Genomic DNA, 21,835 nt, shown 5'->3' on the forward strand with positions numbered 1-21,835 from the left:
AAACCATATCTTATTTTGTTTAATCAAAAATGTTGTGTCATGAAGTGTTTAAATAAAACATCATATATAATATGCAAGATCAATGTAAATGCATTGTATTAACGACATTGCAGATCAATTAGGAATACATGTACCATACAAAACTTTCAAATTAAACAGTAAACACCATCTGTTCCAAAAAATGGTGTGTGTGGATCAACAGCATGTTCACAATTGTAAAATTAACTAATCTAAAATTCTCATCTACTTACTGAAGGTTTCTGAAGAGTACTGCTGCAATGGAGGTGTGCGAGTATCTTACTAAAGTTCTGGGTAAAAGTCCATTATTACTGACAGAACTGGATCTGAGTGAAGTGAAATTAGGAGATCTGGATGGAGAGAAACTCTCTGCTCTTTTGATGGACTCTCATAGCAAAGTGGAGAAAATCAAGTGAGTCAATGTGATCTTCTGTTTGTTCTGTATTGTAAAAGACTGTCATTCACATGTGTGAGTAGATATGAAGAGTTGTTGTTAAATAACGCTGTTTCTGTGTTTAGGCTGAATAATTGTAAGCTGACAGAGAAAAGCTGTTCAGTTCTAGCTACTGTTCTCTCCTCCAAAACCATCCTGAAAGAGCTGAACCTGAACAACAGCCGTCTGCTGGACTCAAGAGTCAAAGAGATCTGTGAGGGACTGAAGAAATCAACGCTGAAGATACTCAAGTGAGTACAGTTCACCATCAGCTACACTCAACACCACAGCAATCACAGGAATATGATGCATTTGATAACATTTTGTATTATTTTCAGGCTCAGTGAGTGTGATCTAACAGAGGAAAGCTGTTCAGCTCTTGCTTCAGTTCTCAGTTCAGACTCCAGCTATCTGAAGGATCTTGACTTGAGTAATAATAATCTCCAGGATTCAGTAGTGAAGCTGTTCTCTGATGGACTGAAAAATAACTGTAAACTGGAGAAACTCAGGTTAGTTGACTAATATATTAAAGGTCGTTGGGCCTGTTGTTTGCTTCCATATTCAGCTATCCATTTTTGTATGGAATAATATTGTTCAGGACATATATGGAGTAATTGATTATTCTGTTCTAGACTTTCAGACTGCAGTATCACAGAAGAAGGTTATAAAGCTCTGGCTTCAGCTCTGAGATCAAACCCTTCACACCTGATAGAGCTGGATCTCACAGGAAATGATCCTGGACGATCAGGAGTGAAGGAGCTCAATGATTTACTACAGGATGACTCCTGTAAATTAACCATCAGGTGATTAAAACCTTTACATTTTTAAAAATAAGACAGATATGATATCAGCTATATGAAAGTAGAAGGGGATAAATGAGTCGGTGCAGCGTTATAAAGGCGAAGAGGAATTTAAAGAATTGCAGTTCAAAGCAATTCACCAGTTACACAACTGAATTTAATGGGTTTTGTGACAAAAATAATGGAAAAAAACATGATTATTATATAAATAATCTTTGCAAATTATTGTTTTCAGATTTTGCTGATTTGTATAATAGATATTTTGTCAGTGAAACTGGAGGCAGTTATTATAACTATGACTTTAATACTACACTAGACCCATAAAGAAGATCAAAATATTCGATCACTTTTAAATGAAAATTACCCCAATCTTTACTCACCCTCAAGCCATCCTAGGTGTACATGACTTTCTTGTTTCTGACGAAGATAATCTGAGAAATATTAATAAATATCCTGATGCATCCAAGCTATATAATGCCAGTAATGCATTACCAAATGAGTATGAGCTGAAGAAAGTGTCTCCATCCACATCCATCCATTGTAAACATATTCCACGCTGCTCCGGGGGGGTTAATAAAGGCCTTCTGAAGAAAAAATCCATATTTAACAAGTTATGAAGTTAAATATCCAGCTTCCGCCAGACCGCCTTCCATATTCAAATTACGAAACAATGGAACTGGTGTTGCGTCAGTTCCGTAAGTTGAATAGGGAAGCTGTAGGATGTACAGCGTAAGCTTTTTGAAGAATATGGAAGGCGGTCTGGCAGAAACTGGATATTTAACTTCATAACTTGTTAAATATAGATTTTTTTTTTTTTACACTAACGCATCGCTTCACTTCAGAAGGCCTTTATTAACCCTCCGGAGCCACGTGGAATATGTTTATGATGGATGGATGTGGATGGAGACACTTTCTTCAGCTCATACTCGTTTGGTAACGCATTACTGGCATTTTAAAGCTCGGATGTGTCAGTATATTTATTAATATTTCTCCGATTATCTTCGTCAGAAACAAGAAAGTCATATACACCTAGGATGGCTTGAGGGTGAGTAATTTTTATTTGAAAGTGATCTAATCCTTTAAGTTGTGAATACCATAAAAATATAACAAGATTATCAAATCTAAATCCTCTTCTACTTCTTGTAGATATTTGAAATGTCCTGCTGCACAGGAAGCGTGTGAGTATCTCACTAAAGTTCTGGGTAAAAGTCCATTATTACTGACAGAACTGGATCTGAGTGAAGATAAATTAGGAGATCTGGATTGGGAGAATCTCTCTGCTCTTTTGATGGACTCTCATAGTAAAGTGGAGAAAATCAAGTAAGTAAACTTGATTTTATATATTGTAACTTCTCTGTGTTTTTTTTTTTTTTTCATTTTAAATGACTGTCAGTCACGTGTGAGTAGATATGAAGAGCTGTTGGTCTAATGTGTGTTGAATATGTGCCGAATTATAAATGTTGTTTTTGTGTTCAGGCTGAATAATTGTGGTCTGACAGAGAAAAGCTGTTCAGTTTTAGCTACTGTTCTCTCCTCCAAAACCATCCTGAAAGAGCTGAACCTGAACAAGAGCCGTCTGCTGGACTCAGGAGTCAAAGAGATCTGTGAGGGACTGAAGAATGCTGTGTGTGAGCTGAAGATACTCAAGTGAGTATATTTCAACTAGGCCTGGGTGATAAAATGGTATCGGTATTTATTGACAGTATGCCTTCATCAATAACGATTGAAAAAATGTTTGATACAACATTCAATATAATTTTACTTAAATGCATAAAAATGTAAATAGACATGAGGTTCGGTTGCATGAACAACCCTCAAGCATGCGCCATCCAAGGATCACAAAAATTCGTATCATATACAATGATAAAGGGTTAGTGACAAGCAAACAAGTTGCATTGCTGTGGGATTCGCTTGCTCTATCACCATGTGAAATCAGAACACATGAACACATGCTAATATGAGTTCCATGCTTGCCAGCGATGATGAAAAATATAATAAAAGTGTCGCAGTTTTTTGGTTTTAGGTCTGATCAACATTGTCTTACAGATGTTAATTTACCTCAAAATTTGCCTTAAGCAGTTATCATGTTTAAATAAGCAAATAAACACTGATGTGTTTACGGTAGCGATCAGAGTATAGCAAGTCACCTTTTGAACGTAACTTGGCACTTCAGATAATGCATATCAATTACATTGTTTCACCATTAGGTGGTGACAAGTGAATGTGCAAAAAAAAAAATGTTTGTCATTGAATCGTTCATTCAAAAGATTCATTCAAAAACGCTGATTCATCCAGTAATGAAACAAGTGCAGTCTTTGAGGGAATCATTGAATCATACATTCATACATGTTTTTTTTTAAATAAATCATAAAAAATTATTTTAACATTTTTAAATAGACCGCAGCAATTATTTGTTTAGTTGTTGTTCAGAATAATGGGAGAATCATGATCTCTGTTTGATTTAAAATAAAAAATAAATATTTTATATATATATATATATATATATATATATATATATATATATATAATATATATATATATATATATATATATAGTCACTGTACTAAGAATCATGCGGCTCTAAGTTTCTTTAAAGTATTATTATGTCCTATTATGCCCTTTTACGAAGTTTTGATTTTGTTTTTGGGGTGTACTAGAATGTGTTCATGTTTGATTGTTCAAAAAATGCATTATTTTTTCACATATTTTACATTATTACAGCTCCTCTGTCCCCTCTGAGGTTGGAAAGTAGGGCTGGGAATTCAGAGGAAAGAGTTGATTCCAAAGGTTGGAATTTCGTCATCAGAAGTGTACACACATACTGTATGAGCACTGCCGGATATTTGTAACCACATATACTTGTATGTGCAGGTCACATGTGCGCATTTATTTTTTTTTGCAGTAATTAGTTTATCCTCAAGGTGGCAACCGTACCCTGGGGGCATCGATTCACAAGGTAGTCAACGAAAACCTGCATAAACAGAACAGAACGGAACACATGCAAGCTACAGCAACAATGGAGGCATACATAGACGAGAGATTGTGTGAAGAGGTTGAAGAGTACCCTCATTTGAACAACTTTAGCATGATAGAATACAAAGATGTTTAGATGTGTTGTAACTCGTGGCGAGAGATTGCTCAAAACTGTATGCGTCGAACGTCTGTGTACGCGTACGATTCAAATGAAGTATAGTTTCCAAGGCTGTGCATTCAACTGTGAGCATACACTAGTGTACGTGTAAAAAAAAAAGAAAAAAAAAAAAAAGAAATATACTCAGGGCTTAATAGTGATTGAAAATCTGATTCATTTCTTTCTGATAGTTTGTGTCAATGAACCAGTTCAAAAAACTATACAGAGGTTATTTTAAGGTGAAACTGGCTTATGTTCTCTACAATTTTGAGTGCTACACGGACTTATATGAGAGAATAGATCATGATGTGATCGAGGGTCTTAATTTTCATTTGAAATAAAATGCTATTTTTTTATCCATTTCTCTTCATCAGCTAATAATTCTGAAAGAAAAGGTGTCAAAAGCAGATAAGTGGCTGAGAGCCTACTTGCTATAGTAAAAAAAAAAAAAAAAAAAAAAACACTTTCTGGCGCATCTGATTGACAGATATTCAGCTAAATTGTGCACAAGACACTTCATGTCTTGTTCCATACATGCAATAAATGCACGTCCTTGAATAACTTTTATAAAAAGTTTTTTTTTTTATGATTTAAAATCAATCAGAGCTATATAAATGTGCCTTTATATTATTAATACAGCTTCATATTATGAGAAGGCTACTTTCTACGACCTTAATACCCTATAGTCACGGCAAGATTAGGTTCCTTCAATCTAAAAAACAAGAAGTTAAAAAGAATCAAAAACAGAAGGAGGAATCGATTCTGTTTTTTTTCTGTTTACTTTGACTTTAGACATAAGCGACTGTGTTTATTTAAACCTTGTGTGTATTTGACAGTATTAGCACAATAAGACGCAAAACATAACTTGCCGTTTGACAGGCTTTTAGTGTGCTCGCACTTTGAGTGTGCTTGCTCAGAAAAGTGCACGTCAGAACAGCATGTGAATAAAATGTTTAACCGGCAGGGCTTAAAGGGTTAGTTCACCCAAAAATGAACATTTTGTCATTAATTACCCACCCTTATGTTGTTCCACACCCGTAAGATCTTCGTTCATCTTCGGAACACAAATTAAGATATTTTTGATAAAATCTGATGGCTCAGTGAGGCATCCATTTACAGCAAGTTAATTTACACTTTCAATGCCCAGAAAGGTAGTAAAGACATATTTAAAATATAAACGTAATAAAAAATCATAAAAAATATACAAAAAAGAAATGTTTCCAAAATAAGTGTTGTAGTATAACTATCAGGACATCAGTGATGTGTGAACTGAATTTGGTGACAGTACAGTGTATTACAGCGAAGTTATTGAATATATTTTTCATAATAAAAAATCTTAAAAATTATACAAAAATATATTTTTCCAAAATAAGTGTTGTAGTATAACCAGCAGGACAGCAGAGATGTGTGAACTAAATTTGGTGACACTACAGTGTGTAACATCTGTTTTTGTAGCAACGCTTTTCGGGTTTTGCACTTTGCAGATGGTCCCTTTGAATCTTTCTCTCAGCCGTCTGAGCATAGAGATCAATGTATTTTGTCCACTGCGGAGGAAAGCTTTTTTTGAGGAAAATTAGGTTGTAGCTGCTTGTCTACATTACTACGATTGAAAAGAGGTGTTATTTATATAGTAACAGCATTTAGCTCACGAGTTATTGATCCGGGAAATTCGAATCTGTGAATATCTTCACTTATGTTCTGAAGATAAACGAAGGTCTTACAGGCATAGAACAACATGAGGGTGAGTAATTAATGATATAATTTTCATTTTTGGGTAAACTAACCCTTTAAGGCTTTTGAACTTTCGTGACTGTGAATAACTGCAGTGTTCTGTGAGCGTATGTCAATGTATGTCACGTTATACAGTATGTTGAGACGGATGTGCCAGGACTGCAACTGATAGCACAAAAGCACTATAGCATGATAAAACGATATTTCTTAAAAAGCTGAATAGCTGTCTGATCATAAACAGGTGTTAATGCCATGCAGAACACTGAGACTGCTTGCAAGTCAAACCACTTGAAGAGGTGCATTTGAAAGATGCATTTATGCTTGCCCAGCAGTATCTGGAAATACATATGGTTGTTCAAGCCACATGTTCATTTTACTCCTCTTAAAATTGCAAAAAGGAAGGACAGCATGTTCTCTATATCGATCTTTCTCTATAAACACATTTGGTCTGCCAGAGTGTTTCTCTTCAGTAAGCACATGTTGCAATAATAAATAAATAAATAAAACTTAATGATTGCTTTGGCATCCAGAAGCTTGACACCCAATCATTCTTACCACTGCTGATGTTGCTCTCTCTCTCTTATTGAGGTTTTGGTTTTAAACGTAGCTGATGATAAATAAAATGCAGCACATTTCTGTTGCTTTTAGGGACATGAACTCCACTGAATTTCCATGAGACACAAGAATTAATTTGCAGGGCACGAATTTTCGATGAAGTGTGAATGAAACATTAAAACTGTTAAGATAGCAATCTGATTGCTTGAGACGGATGAGGAGATTGGGTGTAAATGCACATTATCTGTTTCTCTAGATCAGGGATTTTCAACCTGTGGGGCACAACCAGCACCCGTTAAGGGGGGTGCGAGCACCTATTAATTCAGAAGCATACACTCGAGTAAAACAGCTGTAAATGTGAGATTTTACTAGCAAATCTTTAGTCATTCACTAGAGGGGGCAATTTAACTATTCTTCCAGCTAATCGTTGGCTGTGGTTACAGCAGGTTTGGCGCAACTGAATTTGAGCAAAACAACTAAAAACAAAATGGACTGGTGGCTTGTAAAAATCAAGAATACCAGAGATGATAAAAACTAAGGTTAAATGAATGAAAAACAAGCTCAGTCTTCACTCTAAAGTCGGTAAGCTGTTTATTTTTTTAATGTTTCAGTTTTAAAATAATACCCTGTCTGTAATGTTACCGGACACGGATGCAACGCGCAAAACCCCCAACAGTAAATTTAAAAATTGGCAGGGGGGGTTGTAAGGGGGCCGCGAGTGAAATTAGATAAACGTAGGGGGGCGCGAGTCCTAAAAGGCTGAAAACCCCTGCTCTAGATACTCAACTAATAAAAACCAAATAAAAAAATTCATTACTTTACAACTCTACAATTACATTTTCCCTGCATTTATGATCAAATTTTACAGTATTTCTGACCAATAATTAATTATAATTCATTAATCATTCCACACATTAATGAAGTCAGAAGTAGCTTATCTGTGTATCTGATAAAGTATTCAGCTCTAATGTGATCGGTCATATTTTGGTATTCAGAGTATTGTGCAGTAATGAAGTAAGTTAAACCAAAATGTGAAATTAAAATAGTTTTATTTTCTGTAGACTTTCAGACTGCAGTATCACAGAAGAAGGTTATAAAGCTCTGGCTTCAGCTCTGAGATCAAACCCTCTATCACACCTGATAGAGCTGGATCTCACAGGAAATGATCCTGGACAATCAGGAGTGAAGGAGCTCAATGATTTACTACAGGATCCAGACTGTCAACTCAAGACACTGAGGTGAGTGTTCTTCAACTAATAAAATGTAATTTTTGCTGAAAAAGAATTAAACTGTCACAGTGCTGTTGCTCTTCAGATGTTCTGAGTTGTCGTCCTGGCTCGTGTCCCTTCCCCCCATCTCTCCCACTTTACTTCCTGCTGTTCTATACTTTTTATCTTAAAAAGACATTTTGTAAAAGCTTTGAAATAACTAAAACCCTTTCACAACATTGTGAGCATAAAACACTATATAGCAGGTAATGTCAGCGTACTTCTACTTTGTCAAGGTTGTTACAAAGTCCTGATGCAGAAGAAGCCTGTAAATATCTGACTGAAGATCTTCACATTAAAAACCTGTTACTTCTGAGAGAGCTGAATCTGAGTGGATGTGAACTAGGAGACACACGAGTGAATCAGATCGCTGCTCTACTGCAGGATAAACACTGTACAGTCAACAGACTGATGTGAGTATTGTGTTGATTCACATCTGGTGACAAAAACAAAATTTTCAGTAATCATGTTGATGTACTATGTGTTGGTAAATTCTCCTTCTCCTGTTCATCATTTTAGGATGCGTGATTGTGGTCTAACAGAGAAAAGCTGTTCAGCTCTCGCTACAGTCCTGAGATCAAACTCCAGTCTGAAAGAGCTTGACATCAGCAACAATAATCTGCAGAATTCAGGAGTGAAGAAACTCCAGAAGGGATTAGAAAATATAAACTGCACACTGGAGAAACTCAGGTGAGTTTAGTAAATAATTGTTTGATTTTAAAGCTGCACTATATAACTTTTTTTGTTCAAAATTTACAAAATGTATATAATGAGCGAGTTTAACATGAATCCTTTTTCCAAACCATGTTTTTTCTTATCCTGATTCACTAGAATAAGTGTTTGTATTTGGATTATTGTAGACCAGTCGGGTCACCACCACTGCGGAGTAGCACAGTACCTGCATGAATCACCTTAGACAGAAACGGAGAGAAGTAGCTCAAGTTCCAATGTTCTTCTCCTAGATGCATGCAGTTTTGTTAATTAACCCCTGGAGTGCTAAAAGTTACATAATGCAGCTTTAATAATAACATTTTCCTTTGTCCAAAGTTAAATTATTCCAGTAAACAAGTCTCTGTCAGATGATGAAATACATTTTTTTCCTCTTCTCTAGACTTTCAGACTGCAGTATCACAGAAGAAGGTTATAAAGCTCTGGCTTCAGCTCTGAGATCAAACCCTTCACACCTGATAGAGCTGGATCTCACAGGAAATGATCCTGGACAATCAGGAGTGAAGGAGCTTGATGATTTACTACAGAATCAGAACTGTCAACTCAAGACACTGAGGTGAGACATGATGAAATATTCAAAATCAAATAAATAAACCCATAAAATATGAAGGCTATTTTTACAGAAAAATCATTTTACTAATTCAGTCGAATGCATAGGGCTGGGCAATATTTTTCCCATATCATTCAGAATTGATATCTATTTACTTCATAGTATTAATGGGGAAGGAAATGTTCCACGTTTGTTAGACCATCAAAAAAAAAAAAAATTTTATATATATATATATATATATATATATATATAAAAAATATATAGTTTACAAGTAAACTCCACAAAGTAAGCTACCTTTATATTTTAATTCCACTTCTTCACACAGAGACAAGCAGATCATGCAGACTTTTTAGCATCATACATCTTATTGTATAGATGTAGGCTAAATATAAAAAATTACTTAAAAGTTTATCAAAATCATAGATTTATCATTTCCTATAAATGTTGATATTAATCTATCACTCAGTCCCGCTGATGTATCAAAGTAAATTCAAGATAAACCATGTCACACTGTTTCCCATCAAAGTCAGATGCTTTTTTTCCTCATGTTTAGTTGAGAACTGAATTGAATCCTGCTTCAACTTCTCTTCTGCAGGTTTTTGGGTCCTGCTGCAGATAAAGCCTGTCAGTATGTGAGAGGAATTGTGGGTAAAAACCCATTAATTCTGAGAGAGCTGAATCTGAGTGAATGTGAACTAAAAGACACACGAGTGCATCAGATCGCTGCTCTACTGAAGGATAAACACTGTAAACTCAACACACTGATGTAAGTTGTATCATTATAACATCTTTAAAACTTGTGAACTTGCTGCTGGGTTTGTTTTATGTATCTTTTATTGGAAAGTGCTGACTGAATAATTATTGGATGCTTTTGTAATGTCATCATCCTCAAGTAAATATTTGTCTCTTTATGCAGTCTGAATAACAGTGATATCACATCAGAAGATTGTCGTGTTCTGACTGAAGCTTTAAATACAAACCCGTCAAATCTGACAGAGCTGAATCTGAGTGGGACTAAACTCAGAGACTCAGGAATGAAGATCTTATTGACTCTGTTTGAGAATGAACAGTGTAGACTGAAAAAGCTGAAGTAAGTATTTTAGTCAATGTGTTGAAGGCCAACTGTTACAAGAAAACTGATAATATTCATCTTTTTTTTCTTTTCTTTTTTTTCTTCCTTCTACAGGTTTAACTGCATCAGTATTACAGCAGAAGGTTGTGCTGCTCTGACTAAAGCTTTTAATTCAAGCCCTTCAAACCTGATAGAGCTGGATCTGAGTGGAAATAAACTAGGAGACTCTGGAGTAACACAAATCTCCAATGTACTTGGAAATCCACAGTGTGCACTACAGATACTCAGGTTTGAATTTGCTAAACATGAATCAGTATGAATGCATGTACACAGGTTATTATTAACCCTAGTGTTGGGGAGTAGCTAGCTTAACTACATTTTTCAGTAGCTCAGCTACTTTTAAAACAGTGTAGCTTTTCCAGTAGCTAACTACTTTTTACAGCAAGTAGTGGTGTAAGCACAACCAAAAGCTACATTCCGTTTTGCGTTCTGAGTCTGACAAATCACGAGCCTGTAATGCAGTAAAGCAGTGTCGTCTTAAAATTTGTTCATTACCACCATCTCTTGTTGACTTTAAAGTCCGTCCACCGACAAGAGATCGTCTGATGATTATGTAAAGGACCTAAGTGGATATTTCACATGAGTCAACTAAGTTATACAAACCAAAGATTAAAACGCTCTCTACGTTGAAGACTTAAACCACATACAGGAGGTGAATAATGGTCTTTTTAAATTGAGTAATTGTCCTGCTTTATTGCACTCTATATAAAATGTATTTCTTATCTAATTACAAAGATGGTTTAATCTGTCCCGCCACAGTTTTTTAATGAACCTAAAAGATCACTAATTGAACAGAATATAAAATCGTGATACAGTAGTGCATTTATCACATGGCTAAGGCTGATTGTGGTGGGATTCAAGCAAAGCACACTGTGTTCACGAGAGCAGCTCATGACTGGAGTCTCAGAGTGGTTCTGTTCAAAGTAAACGCTGCACGCTCCATCACTGCATGTGCTGTGAGTTTAACCTGCATTTTTGACTAATCCTGAGTATTTAATTTAAGTTGCATATATTTTGTTCTTGCACTGATGTTACATTTGTAGCAATTTTGCACTATGACAGCCAGTTTGAGATATAGGCTATATTTGAGTATTGTGTGTATAGAGTAGTTTACAAAATAAAATGTTTAAAAAGTTTTTGCGTTTGAAATGACTGGGGAAAAGTGTCCCAATCAACCTGAATTCACCCTACTCTTTGAAATCATAATTGCATTGCTTTATGTTGTTTTAAATCCCAAATATTTTACTTATAACATTCTCCATTAACAATTTTTCAGTTAGTCCTGTTTGTAACAATGCCGTTGTAATAATAAAAAAGTAGCTTCGATGTAGCTAGCTACTTTTTGATAGTAACTTGTAGTGTAGCGAACTACTTTTTCAGAAGGGTAGCTTGAATGTAACTTAACTTATGAGTAGCTTATAGCTTGTCAACAAATATATTTTTTGGACTGTCTAGACATTAAGTCCTAAAGTAAGCAGGAAATATTAAAATTTAGCAAATGGCTTCGGCAGACATGTATTGTGATACTAAGTGAGGCAGCCTGTCTTTGAGCCTTCCTTAGCTCTACAGCACCCCAGCACTCCAGTGTAAATTTGTGGTGAAAAGTGGAACTGCAGTGAGCTCTAATTAAGATTAATTGAGAATTATCAGTGAATCACACCTTGGAATGTCACAATTTACCAATCAGAATTACTATTTCAGAGAAGCCGTGTAATAAATACAGGTAAATAAAAATCATGAAGAACCTCTGTTAGTAAGTAATGTCTTACATTAGTGAAAATGTCACTTGTATTCATTTTTCTTATTGACAAAACTTTTGGCGTGCTGGGAATTACAAATATCCTAATGGCAAAATCCTATCGTATTGTGTTGGGTTGAAATAGCAAGCTCAGAAACCGGAGTAAGACCATAGCGGTTTCTGTTTCCCAGTAAAACATCATGGATGCAGCGCCACAAGTCTTCTGACCAATCAGAATCAAGATGATGACATTGTCTTATTTCAAATTAATAATATATACAACCTTGCTTCGTTACAGAATTAATCAGCGTTTTTTTTTTTTAAAGGATTCACCCAAAAATGAAAATTCAGTCATTAGTTACTCACCCTCATGTCGTTCCACACCCGTATGACATTTGTTCTTCGGGACACAAATTAAGATATTTTTGATAAAATCCGATGGCTCAGTGAGGCCTGTTACAGTAGCTGTGTAGCTGCAGCAGGGATGAGGCGAAATACGGACTTCTAACATAAACAGGGTCTTTATTAAACAAGGAACAGAACAGCGACACAAGACTTAACACAAGATAACACCAATATAACATTAAGAACGGACCGGGAGTGCAAGAAGTGAGTCCAACTTAAAGGGAGTGCTAATGACGAGGAGCAGGTGCCGGGAATCCAGGGAGAAGCGGGAAGCTGATAAGGGGAAGTGCAAAAAGGTGTGGAGCAAGGAGGATTCAGGGAAATGGAGTCCAGGAAGGCGTGACTGTGACATTACCTCCCCCTCCCCGGTAGGCGCGTCCTCGCGCCTCAGATGGAACAACGGGGGAGGGGGGGTGGGTGACCTGGAGACCTACACGCAGGTGTGGGGGGAGGTGCAGAGGTCTCCAGGGCGGGTCAGGAGTCTTGGGTGGCCGTGGCGGGTCAGGAGCCATGGAAGGCCGTGGCAGAGCGGGCTCGGGGGCCGCCGGGGGCTCGGAGGCGGCTGGAGCTACAGGCTCCGTCTAAAAGTCTATTAGCCAGTCATTTCCTTCCATTTCTGGCGACTTGGGTTGTTCGGAGGCAGAATTCGAGGGAGACTTGGGTTTTTTAGCGGCCTCTTCTTCTTTGGCCGTCTGGGCCTAGCGGTGGATTTTCCTTTGGCCGGCTTGGGGTGTGGGTCAGGCAGGACACCAGGGGAATGCCCACTGGAGGGGCAGGTGGAGGAAACCGGCGGTTGGCGAACTGGCCAGGCCGCATGTATTTCTGTGGGGACTGGACGAGGAATACACGATTTTTCTTGAACCTCTTCAATAACAAAATCAGAACAATTCAGAAAGAGAATCAAATTAATTGTCTCGACTAAGGAAAAAACACGCAAGTTCACTAAAACGAATCATGTCCTCGTCCAGCCCCGCCAGAAAACAAGCGTTTAAAGGGGCATCTGGCCAGTTCACCAAATAAGCAAGCTCGGTAAATTCCACCACATACCTCTCCAGCGGGCGACCGTCCTGCCGGAACCCACACAGGCGATTGAGGCCTGCTTGAGAGACACAGGAGACACGGGAGACTCAGGTAACAGAAATAATCCCATTGTTTGAGCTGTTGAAGTCCTTCGGTTGGGTCCGTTCTTCTGTTACAGTAGCTGTGTAGCTGCAGCAGGGATGAGGTGAAATACGGACTTCTAACATAAACAGGGTCTTTATTAAACAAGGAACAGAACAGCGACACAAGACTTAACACAAGATAACATCAATATAACATTAAGAAAGGACCGGGAGTGCAAGGAGTGAGTCCAACTTAAAGGGAGTGCTAATGACGAGGAGCAGGTGCCGGGAATCCAGGGAGAAGTGGGAGGAAGTGCAAACAGGTGTGGAGCAAGGAGGATTCTGGGAAATGGAGTCCGGGAAGGCGTGACTGTGACAAGGCCTCCATTGACAGCAAGACAATTAACACTTGTTAAGTGCCCAGAAAGCTACTAAAGACATATTTAAAACAGTTCATGTGACTACAGTGGTTCAACCTTAATGTTATGAAGCGACGAGAATACTTTTTCTGAGCCAAAAAAACAAAACAAAATAATGACTTTATTCAACAATATCTAGTAATGGGCGATTTCAAAACACTGTTTCATGAAGAAACAAAAGATACGTAAAGCTTCAAAGCTTCATGAAGTATTTAATATGCATTATTAAATGAGTTATAAGTTGTGTTTTGGATATCTTATGTCTGTAATCTGAGTAAAATAAATCCTTTAAAAATTAAACTATATTTTCAGTACAAATGTCATTAGATTGCAATATATTTACTTTTTTAATCAGTTACTATTAAATGTTTTACATTTTACAAATGAAATCCTTCGTTTTCTTCAGTTACGACATCTTTTAATAAGAATTGTGAAAGATGTTTGTCCTATTTGCTCTTCTATGCACTGAAAGTTCAAAGGCTTAACATTTCCATTCTCGTTAGTGCAGCAGAATGCATCATTTACATGTTTAAATCACAAAACTTTTCCTGTAATTATTACCGTTTTAAAACTATTTGTCTCTTTTTGTCTTTCTGTAGACTTTCAGACTGCAGTATCACAGAAGAAGGTTATAAAGCTCTGGCTTCAGCTCTGAGATCAAACCCTTCACACCTGACAGAGCTGGATCTCACAGGAAATGATCCTGGACAATCAGGAGTGAAGGAGCTCGATGATTTACTACAGGATCAGAAGTGTCAGCTCAAGACACTGAGGTGAGATTTGATCAAACAATACAAAATAAATGATATGCAGGCAGTTTATTTATATAAAGATTATTTCACTAATACAAAATGAACAATTTCACACACATAGTCATACGTTATATATTCTTAGATCAAGTTAAAGAATATATTTGAATCCTGCTTCATCTTCTTATCTGCAGGTTTTTGGGTCCTGAAGCAGATAAAGCCTGCCAGTATGTGAGAGGAATTGTGGGTAAAAACCCGTTACTCCTGAGAGAGCTGAATCTGAGTGGACGTAAACTAGGAGACACACAAGTGAATCAGATCGCTGCTCTACTGCAGGACAAACACTGTACAGTCAACACACTGATGTGAGTATTTTACATTGTTTTATACTTTACAAAAAAATTGATATTACATTTTTAAAGTCTAATAAAAGACTGTCATTGCTCTTTAAAGTTTTTGAGGATTGAGATTAGTTGATCTTTCATATAAATCTTTCTGTTACTGTATTGTGAATTGTGGCTGAAATAAACTGAAGAATGTTTCCTGTCTTTGTTTTCTTTCTCTTCAGGATGAATAATAACAGTATTACAGCAGAAGGTTGTGCTGCTCTGACTTCAGCGCTTAATTCAAACCCTTCAAACCTAATAGAGCTGGATCTGAGTGGAAATAAACTAGGAGACTCAGGAATTGAGAAGATCTGTCTTCTGTTGAAAAATACACAATGCAGATTAGAGAAACTGAAGTGTGTATTTTCATTTATATACTTTTCTGCATGGTTATGTACATTTATTAAGGTTTATTTAATTTGATTAACTGAAAAAAAATCTGACTGAAAAAAGACTAGATGCCAAAATTTCAGTTTTACTACTTCTTAAATTTACATTATGACTAATATTCGATAATCTCCACAAAGAATAAATACTTTTTTTTTAACAACTCTATTTTTTTCTTTTTTTTCTCTAGACTTTCAGACTGCAGTATCAGTGAAGAAGGTTATAAAGCTCTGGCTTCAGCTCTGAGATCAAACTCTTCACACCTGATAGAGCTGGATCTCACAGGAAATGATCCTGGACAATCAGGAGTGAAGGAGCTCAATGATTTACTACAGAATGACTCCTGTAAATTAACCATCAGGTGATTAAAACCTTTAAATATTTAACAAAACTTTTAAATACTTTTAAATACCCTGAAACCATCCTGCAACAAAACAATAATCAGTTGATTTTCATGTCTTGTATTGATCCATTGTTTATTAATCACATAATACAGCAGATAAAAATTGCCAAGATTATACATTTGTTTTCATTAACAGCATTATCACTTACTGCACTTCCGCTGCACTGATGAAAACGGTACAGATATTATATTTCCCTAAACAGTAAAACTTGCTAATTTTGTCAATAAATTAAGCAGTTTATTTCTACAAATGCAATTAACATAAAAAATCACATAATATCCAGTAAACTTTTTATATACGTTCTTTTTTGGTCGTCACACACACACACACACACACACAAAAAACATATGTGCAGCCTTAATTAAGAATTTGTTTATGGTTATAAAGCTAAAACTTGAAAGGAATGCTTTAAAAACAAATTCCAAACTCTAGGAACAACTGAAAACCAAACCAAATGGAACATACTAGAGTTGGGAATCATTTGAATTTTACAAATTGCAGTTCCGATTCTGCTTATCAATTCCTAGTTTCGATTCCAATAAGGTGTGTGTATATATATATATATATATATATATATATATATATATATAATTTATATTTATATATTTATATATTCAGATATTCAGGTACATAAACTGTATTCAAATATAAGATATGCATTACAAATTCAGTTACAAAAGTTATTCAGTCAGCTTGAATGGTTTAAAATCACATTAAAATCCACAGAAAGGAATTTATAAGAATTAAAATTTTCTTACAATTATTTGATTCCTGACCTGAATTGGAATTAATTTTCGATTCACAACCCTACATCACACTCGTGCACTAACTATGAAAACGTACTAATGGGAATGGTCTATATTTTTTTTCTGTATTTGATTAATAACCACTCATACCTATAAGCAGAATGGGAGCAGCAAAAGGTATACAATTATAACAAGATTATCTAATCTAAACTTGTTGTTGTCTTGCTGTAGGTTTTTGAAAAGTCCTGCTGCGCAGAAAGCATGCGAGTATCTCACTAAAGTTCTGGGTAAAAGTCCATTATTACTGACAGAACTGGATCTGAGTGAAGATAAAGTAGGAGATCTGGGTGGAGAAAAGCTTTCTGATCTTTTGATGGACTCTCATAGCAAAGTCGTGAAAATCAAGTGAGTAAATATGATTTTATACTTTCTAACTCATATGAAGATCTGTTGGTCTGATGTGTGTTGAAAATGTACGGAATAATAAATAATGCTGTTTTTGTATTTAGGCTGAATAATTGTGAGCTGACAGAGAAAAGCTGTTCAGTTCTAGCTACTGTTCTCTCCTCCAAAACCATCCTGAAAGAGCTGAACCTGAACAACAGCCGTCTGCTGGACTCAGGAGTCAGAAAGATCTGTGGGGGACTGAAGAATGCTGTGTGTGAGCTGGAGATACTCAAGTGAGTATATTTCTCCATAAACTGCTGTTCATTCAGAATGACATGAATTTTTTTCTCTTTTATGGAGAGGTGTTATTTTTTCCATTTCAATATATCCACCTTTTTCACGGAATGCTATATTACCCATTATGCTTTGCGCGTGCGCGTAGGGAGGATGCTCAAGACTTCCGGTTCGCAACTTGATGCATTTAGTCAGTTAGGCGTTAAAGTTACTTGAACATCTCTGAAATGAAGGTTGTTGTAATCTGTTTTACTTCATTTTAATGTCCATAATGTCAACAAGCGATGGCAACATTAGTTCGCGGTGGCAGCACGGGCAAGACTATTTAACAAAGACCATAAACAACATAACTTTGTCTGTTCCTCATCCTACGAAGTTGACCAGTGCCACCTCCTGGATTGATGATATGAAACAATGGCCAGCAGTCGCATATGTTGACATATTCAATTATCTTGTTTTGTCTGAGGGTGTAGACGGCGAGGAGCTAAGAAATTATAAAAGCACGGAAGCATACAATTACCTACACAGTAATAAAATTGGACGAATTCTTTGTCACAATCATCAGCAGTTCACGTTCCTAAAAGCGGAGGTAGAGCCGTGTCAGGCTTTAAATAAACCCAATCACATCGCGTGGGTTATGTTACAAAATAACGGAGTAGTGGAAACTGCTGGATGCTCCTGCGTAGCTGGCCCTGGTAGGTCTTTTAGCCATGCTGCTGCTGTGTTGTGGAAGGTGGGTATTTACAGTGGGTACGGAAAGTATTCAGACCCCCTTAAATTTTTCACTCTTTGTTATATTGCAGCCATTTGCTAAAATCATTTAAGTTCATTTTTTTTTCCTCATTAATGTACACACAGCACCCCATATTGACAGAAAAACACAGAATTGTTGACATTTTTGCAGATTTATTAAAAAAGAAAAACTGAAATATCACATGGTCCTAAGTATTCAGACCCTTTGCTCAGTATTTAGTAGAAGCACCCTTTTGATCTAATACAGCCATGAGTCTTTTTGGGAAAGATGCAACAAGTTTTTCACACCTGGATTTGGGGATCCTCTGCCATTCCTCCTTGCAGATCCTCTCCAGTTCTGTCAGGTTGGATGGTAAACATTGGTGGACAGCCATTTTTAGGTCTCTCCAGAGATGCTCAATTGGGTTTAAGTCAGGGCTCTGGCTGGGCCATTCAAGAACAGTCACGGAGTTGTTGTGAAGCCACTCCTTCGTTATTTTAGCTGTGTGCTTAGGGTCATTGTCTTGTTGGAAGGTAAACCTTCGGCCCAGTCTGAGGTCCTGAGCACTCTGGAGAAGGTTTTCGTCCAGGATATCCCTGTACTTGGCCGCATTCATCTTTCCCTCGATTGCAACCAGTCGTCCTGTCCCTGCAGCTGAAAAACACCCCCACAGCATGATGCTGCCACCACCATGCTTCACTGTTGGGGCTGTATTGGACAGGTGATGAGCAGTGCCTGGTTTTCTCCACACATACCGCTTAGAATTAAGGCCAAAAAGTTCTATCTTGGTCTCATCAGACCAGAGAATCTTATTTCTCACCATCTTGGAGTCCTCCATGCGGGCTTTCATGTGTCTTGCACTGAGGAGAGGCTTCCGTCGGGCCACTCTGCCATAAAGCCCCGACTGGTGGAGGGCTGCAGTGATGGTTGACTTTCTACAACTTTCTCCCATCTCCCGACTGCATCTCTGGAGCTCAGCCACAGTGATCTTTGGGTTCTTCTTTACCTCTCTCACCAAGGCTCTTCTCCCCCGATAGCTCAGTTTGGCCGGACGGCCAGCTCTAGGAAGGGTTCTGGTCGTCCCAAACGTCTTCCATTTAAGGATTATGGAGGCCACTGTGTTCTTAGGAACCTTAAGTGCAGCAGAAATTTTTTTGTAACCTTGGCCAGATCTGTTCCTTGCCACAATTCTGTCTCTGAGCTCTTCAGGCAGTTCCTTTGACCTCATGATTCTCATTTGCTCTGACATGCACTGTGAGCTGTAAGGTCTTATATAGACAGGTGTGTGGCTTTCCTAATCAAGTCCAATCAGTATAATCAAACACAGCTGGACTCAAATGAAGGTGTAGAACCATCTCAAGGATGATCAGAAGAAATGGACAGCACCTGAGTTAAATATATGAGTGTCACAGCAAAGGGTCTGAATACTTAGGACCATGTGATATTTCAGTTTTTCTTTTTTAATAAATCTGCAAAAATGTCAACAATTCTGTGTTTTTCTGTCAATATGGGGTGCTGTGTGTACATTAATGAGGAAGAAAAAATGAACTTAAATGATTTTAGCAAATGGCTGCAATATAACAAAGAGTGAAAAATTTAAGGGGGTCTGAATACTTTCCGTACCCACTGTATAAATAGAACAACACTGCTTAGTGTGGCAAAACGTATAGCAAATAGATTTAAATAGTCTGTGCTGCGTGATAATTTTTTAACAGCAATTTTTAACCAATAATATATATATATTTTTTTGGTTTATAATAAATAAACCAAAAACATAAAAATGTTTCATGTGCTAATGGTGATGTACTGTGCAATAAGTAACAAAGTAAATAAAGTAGACAGTATGTCCTGATTTTTGAAAGGTGCAGAATGCAGTGGCCAGTGGTATGACAGGGTTTCTTGCACTGATGAGAAGCATAGATGGAATGCAGGGACCAGAAGAAATCTTGAACAGAAAAGAATCAGTCAGATAACATTTAAACATCACAAAGCTGAAGATGTATATGCTGTGTCATCTGCAAGGGAGGGAAAAAGGTTACCATCTACACCAAGCTATGGCACACATCATGACTTCAGGGAGAGAGTCAGTTCTTCAGACACAAAACCACTTTTTGAACTAAAAAATAGTCTTTTGGAAAAGTGCTACAATGTGTCAGAGCAGACAGATGACACTGGGAGCTTAGAACTCCACCAGCCACATGGAGAGACTTTGACTTGCAGTAAATGTGAAGCATTTTACAACAAATACATAGAAATGAACAGTGACCAGGCAGCTGAATTGGATATTCAAACACAAAATCAGAGTTTGTCAGAGGTCTGGCATAGTGCAAGACAGATAAGGATCACTGCTAGTTCAGCTAAAGGTGTACCAGTATGAGTAACAACAAATCCTGATAAGTTCATGAGAGAGCATCTCTTCCCTACCTTTCGGGGTAATGCGGCTACGAAGTATAGGAGTGAGAACGAGGCAATAGCTCGAAACCTTCTTGTAGAAAAAGGTCTGCAGGTGTCCCTCTCAGGTACCAGGGTCAGCCTGACAGAGCCATGGCTGTCTGCAAGCCCTGATGGCATAATAAATGGTATGGAACTTCTGGAAGTAAAATGCCCTATCCCTAAGAACGACACCACCTCATTAGCAGACCATTTCACTAAGAGTAATGGTGACATCAAAGTGGTAGATGGGAAGCCTGAATTACAGAGGAATGGAGCCAGGGGCTACTACAGACAGATACAATTAGGCATGTTTTGTACTGGGCTGAGAATGGCAAAACTACTTGTCTGGTCTCCAAAGGAACACATTCTGATAAATGTACCATATGATGCAGAGTATTTAACAGAGCAGGTTACTCGTCTCAGAGGCTTTTACTTCTCTGTAATGCTTCCTAGAGTAGTGGATGAATTTATTGCTGGACGACTCAAACTGAATGACAAATACCTAAATATTGTCAAAAAACCTGAAACTACTGATACAAACAAAGACTAACAAGAGATGTTTTTTAAAGTGTACAGTTCCTGACATGTAAGAGAAAAAAAAAGTTCTGGCAATCTGTCAAGGCAAGTTTTCAAAATTTTGGAATTATTTGATATTTCCTTGTTTACAGGTTTTGCACTTGGTATGTTTTGTATTGAATTTTTTTTTAGACTAATTTAAAAATTTTATGTACAAAGTACCCAAAAATATATATACTGAGAGATTTTTTTTTAGAATTAAAAATGTCAAGTATTGTGATTAAATACATATGTACAAATTTCACCACATGCAACAGTCTGAGCATTAATTATCTGCTTCACGGATCAGGTCACCATGCAAATTTACTAAAGCTGCACATATACGGAGAATTTTATCAATCTTTGGCATAAGAGTGATAGGCAAGGTTTGAGACAACACCTTGTACACTTTCAGTCTCCTAATTGCACGTTCAACGTGTATCCTTACATTTGCAATCCTGCGACTGCATGTGACTTTTTCTTCTGTCAGCTGTGTTTTGTTGGCAAAGTGAGGAATTATCAAGTTGACTTGTCTTTCATACAAGTCTCTGATCAAAAAACCCCTATCCACCATCACTTAATCTCCCAGTTTAAAGTATTCAAGAATACCAGAGTCACACGTGATAAATTTGTTACTACAGCGGCCCCCATATGCTGCTGATATAAACATTACTAGACCACAAGGTGCAATAGCCACTAAATATTTGATAGTATTGCAAGCATAGTAGTGGCTGTACGATTCAGACCTTG

General features: G+C 37.1%; 1 protein-coding gene across 1 annotated transcript in view; it reads left to right on the forward strand.

The window, feature by feature from the left end:
- LOC127499620 (uncharacterized) overlaps positions 1–21,835 on the forward strand; it is a 259,187-nt gene that overhangs the window by 92,787 nt on the left and 144,565 nt on the right. Inside the window, exons 56-74 of the mRNA XM_051870016.1 lie at positions 257–430; positions 538–702; positions 790–960; positions 1,084–1,254; positions 2,398–2,571; positions 2,728–2,898; positions 7,729–7,905; positions 8,172–8,348; positions 8,455–8,625; positions 9,047–9,220; positions 9,810–9,980; positions 10,131–10,304; positions 10,401–10,574; positions 14,611–14,784; positions 14,955–15,125; positions 15,329–15,502; positions 15,724–15,894; positions 16,915–17,088; positions 17,193–17,363. Coding sequence (XP_051725976.1) covers positions 257–430; positions 538–702; positions 790–960; positions 1,084–1,254; positions 2,398–2,571; positions 2,728–2,898; positions 7,729–7,905; positions 8,172–8,348; positions 8,455–8,625; positions 9,047–9,220; positions 9,810–9,980; positions 10,131–10,304; positions 10,401–10,574; positions 14,611–14,784; positions 14,955–15,125; positions 15,329–15,502; positions 15,724–15,894; positions 16,915–17,088; positions 17,193–17,363 — 3,279 coding nt within the window. The remainder of the gene's footprint in view (positions 1–256; positions 431–537; positions 703–789; positions 961–1,083; positions 1,255–2,397; positions 2,572–2,727; positions 2,899–7,728; positions 7,906–8,171; positions 8,349–8,454; positions 8,626–9,046; positions 9,221–9,809; positions 9,981–10,130; positions 10,305–10,400; positions 10,575–14,610; positions 14,785–14,954; positions 15,126–15,328; positions 15,503–15,723; positions 15,895–16,914; positions 17,089–17,192; positions 17,364–21,835) is intronic.

This window comes from Ctenopharyngodon idella, chromosome 18 (assembly GCF_019924925.1).
Source record: "Ctenopharyngodon idella isolate HZGC_01 chromosome 18, HZGC01, whole genome shotgun sequence".
Lineage (NCBI taxonomy): Eukaryota > Metazoa > Chordata > Actinopteri > Cypriniformes > Xenocyprididae > Ctenopharyngodon > Ctenopharyngodon idella.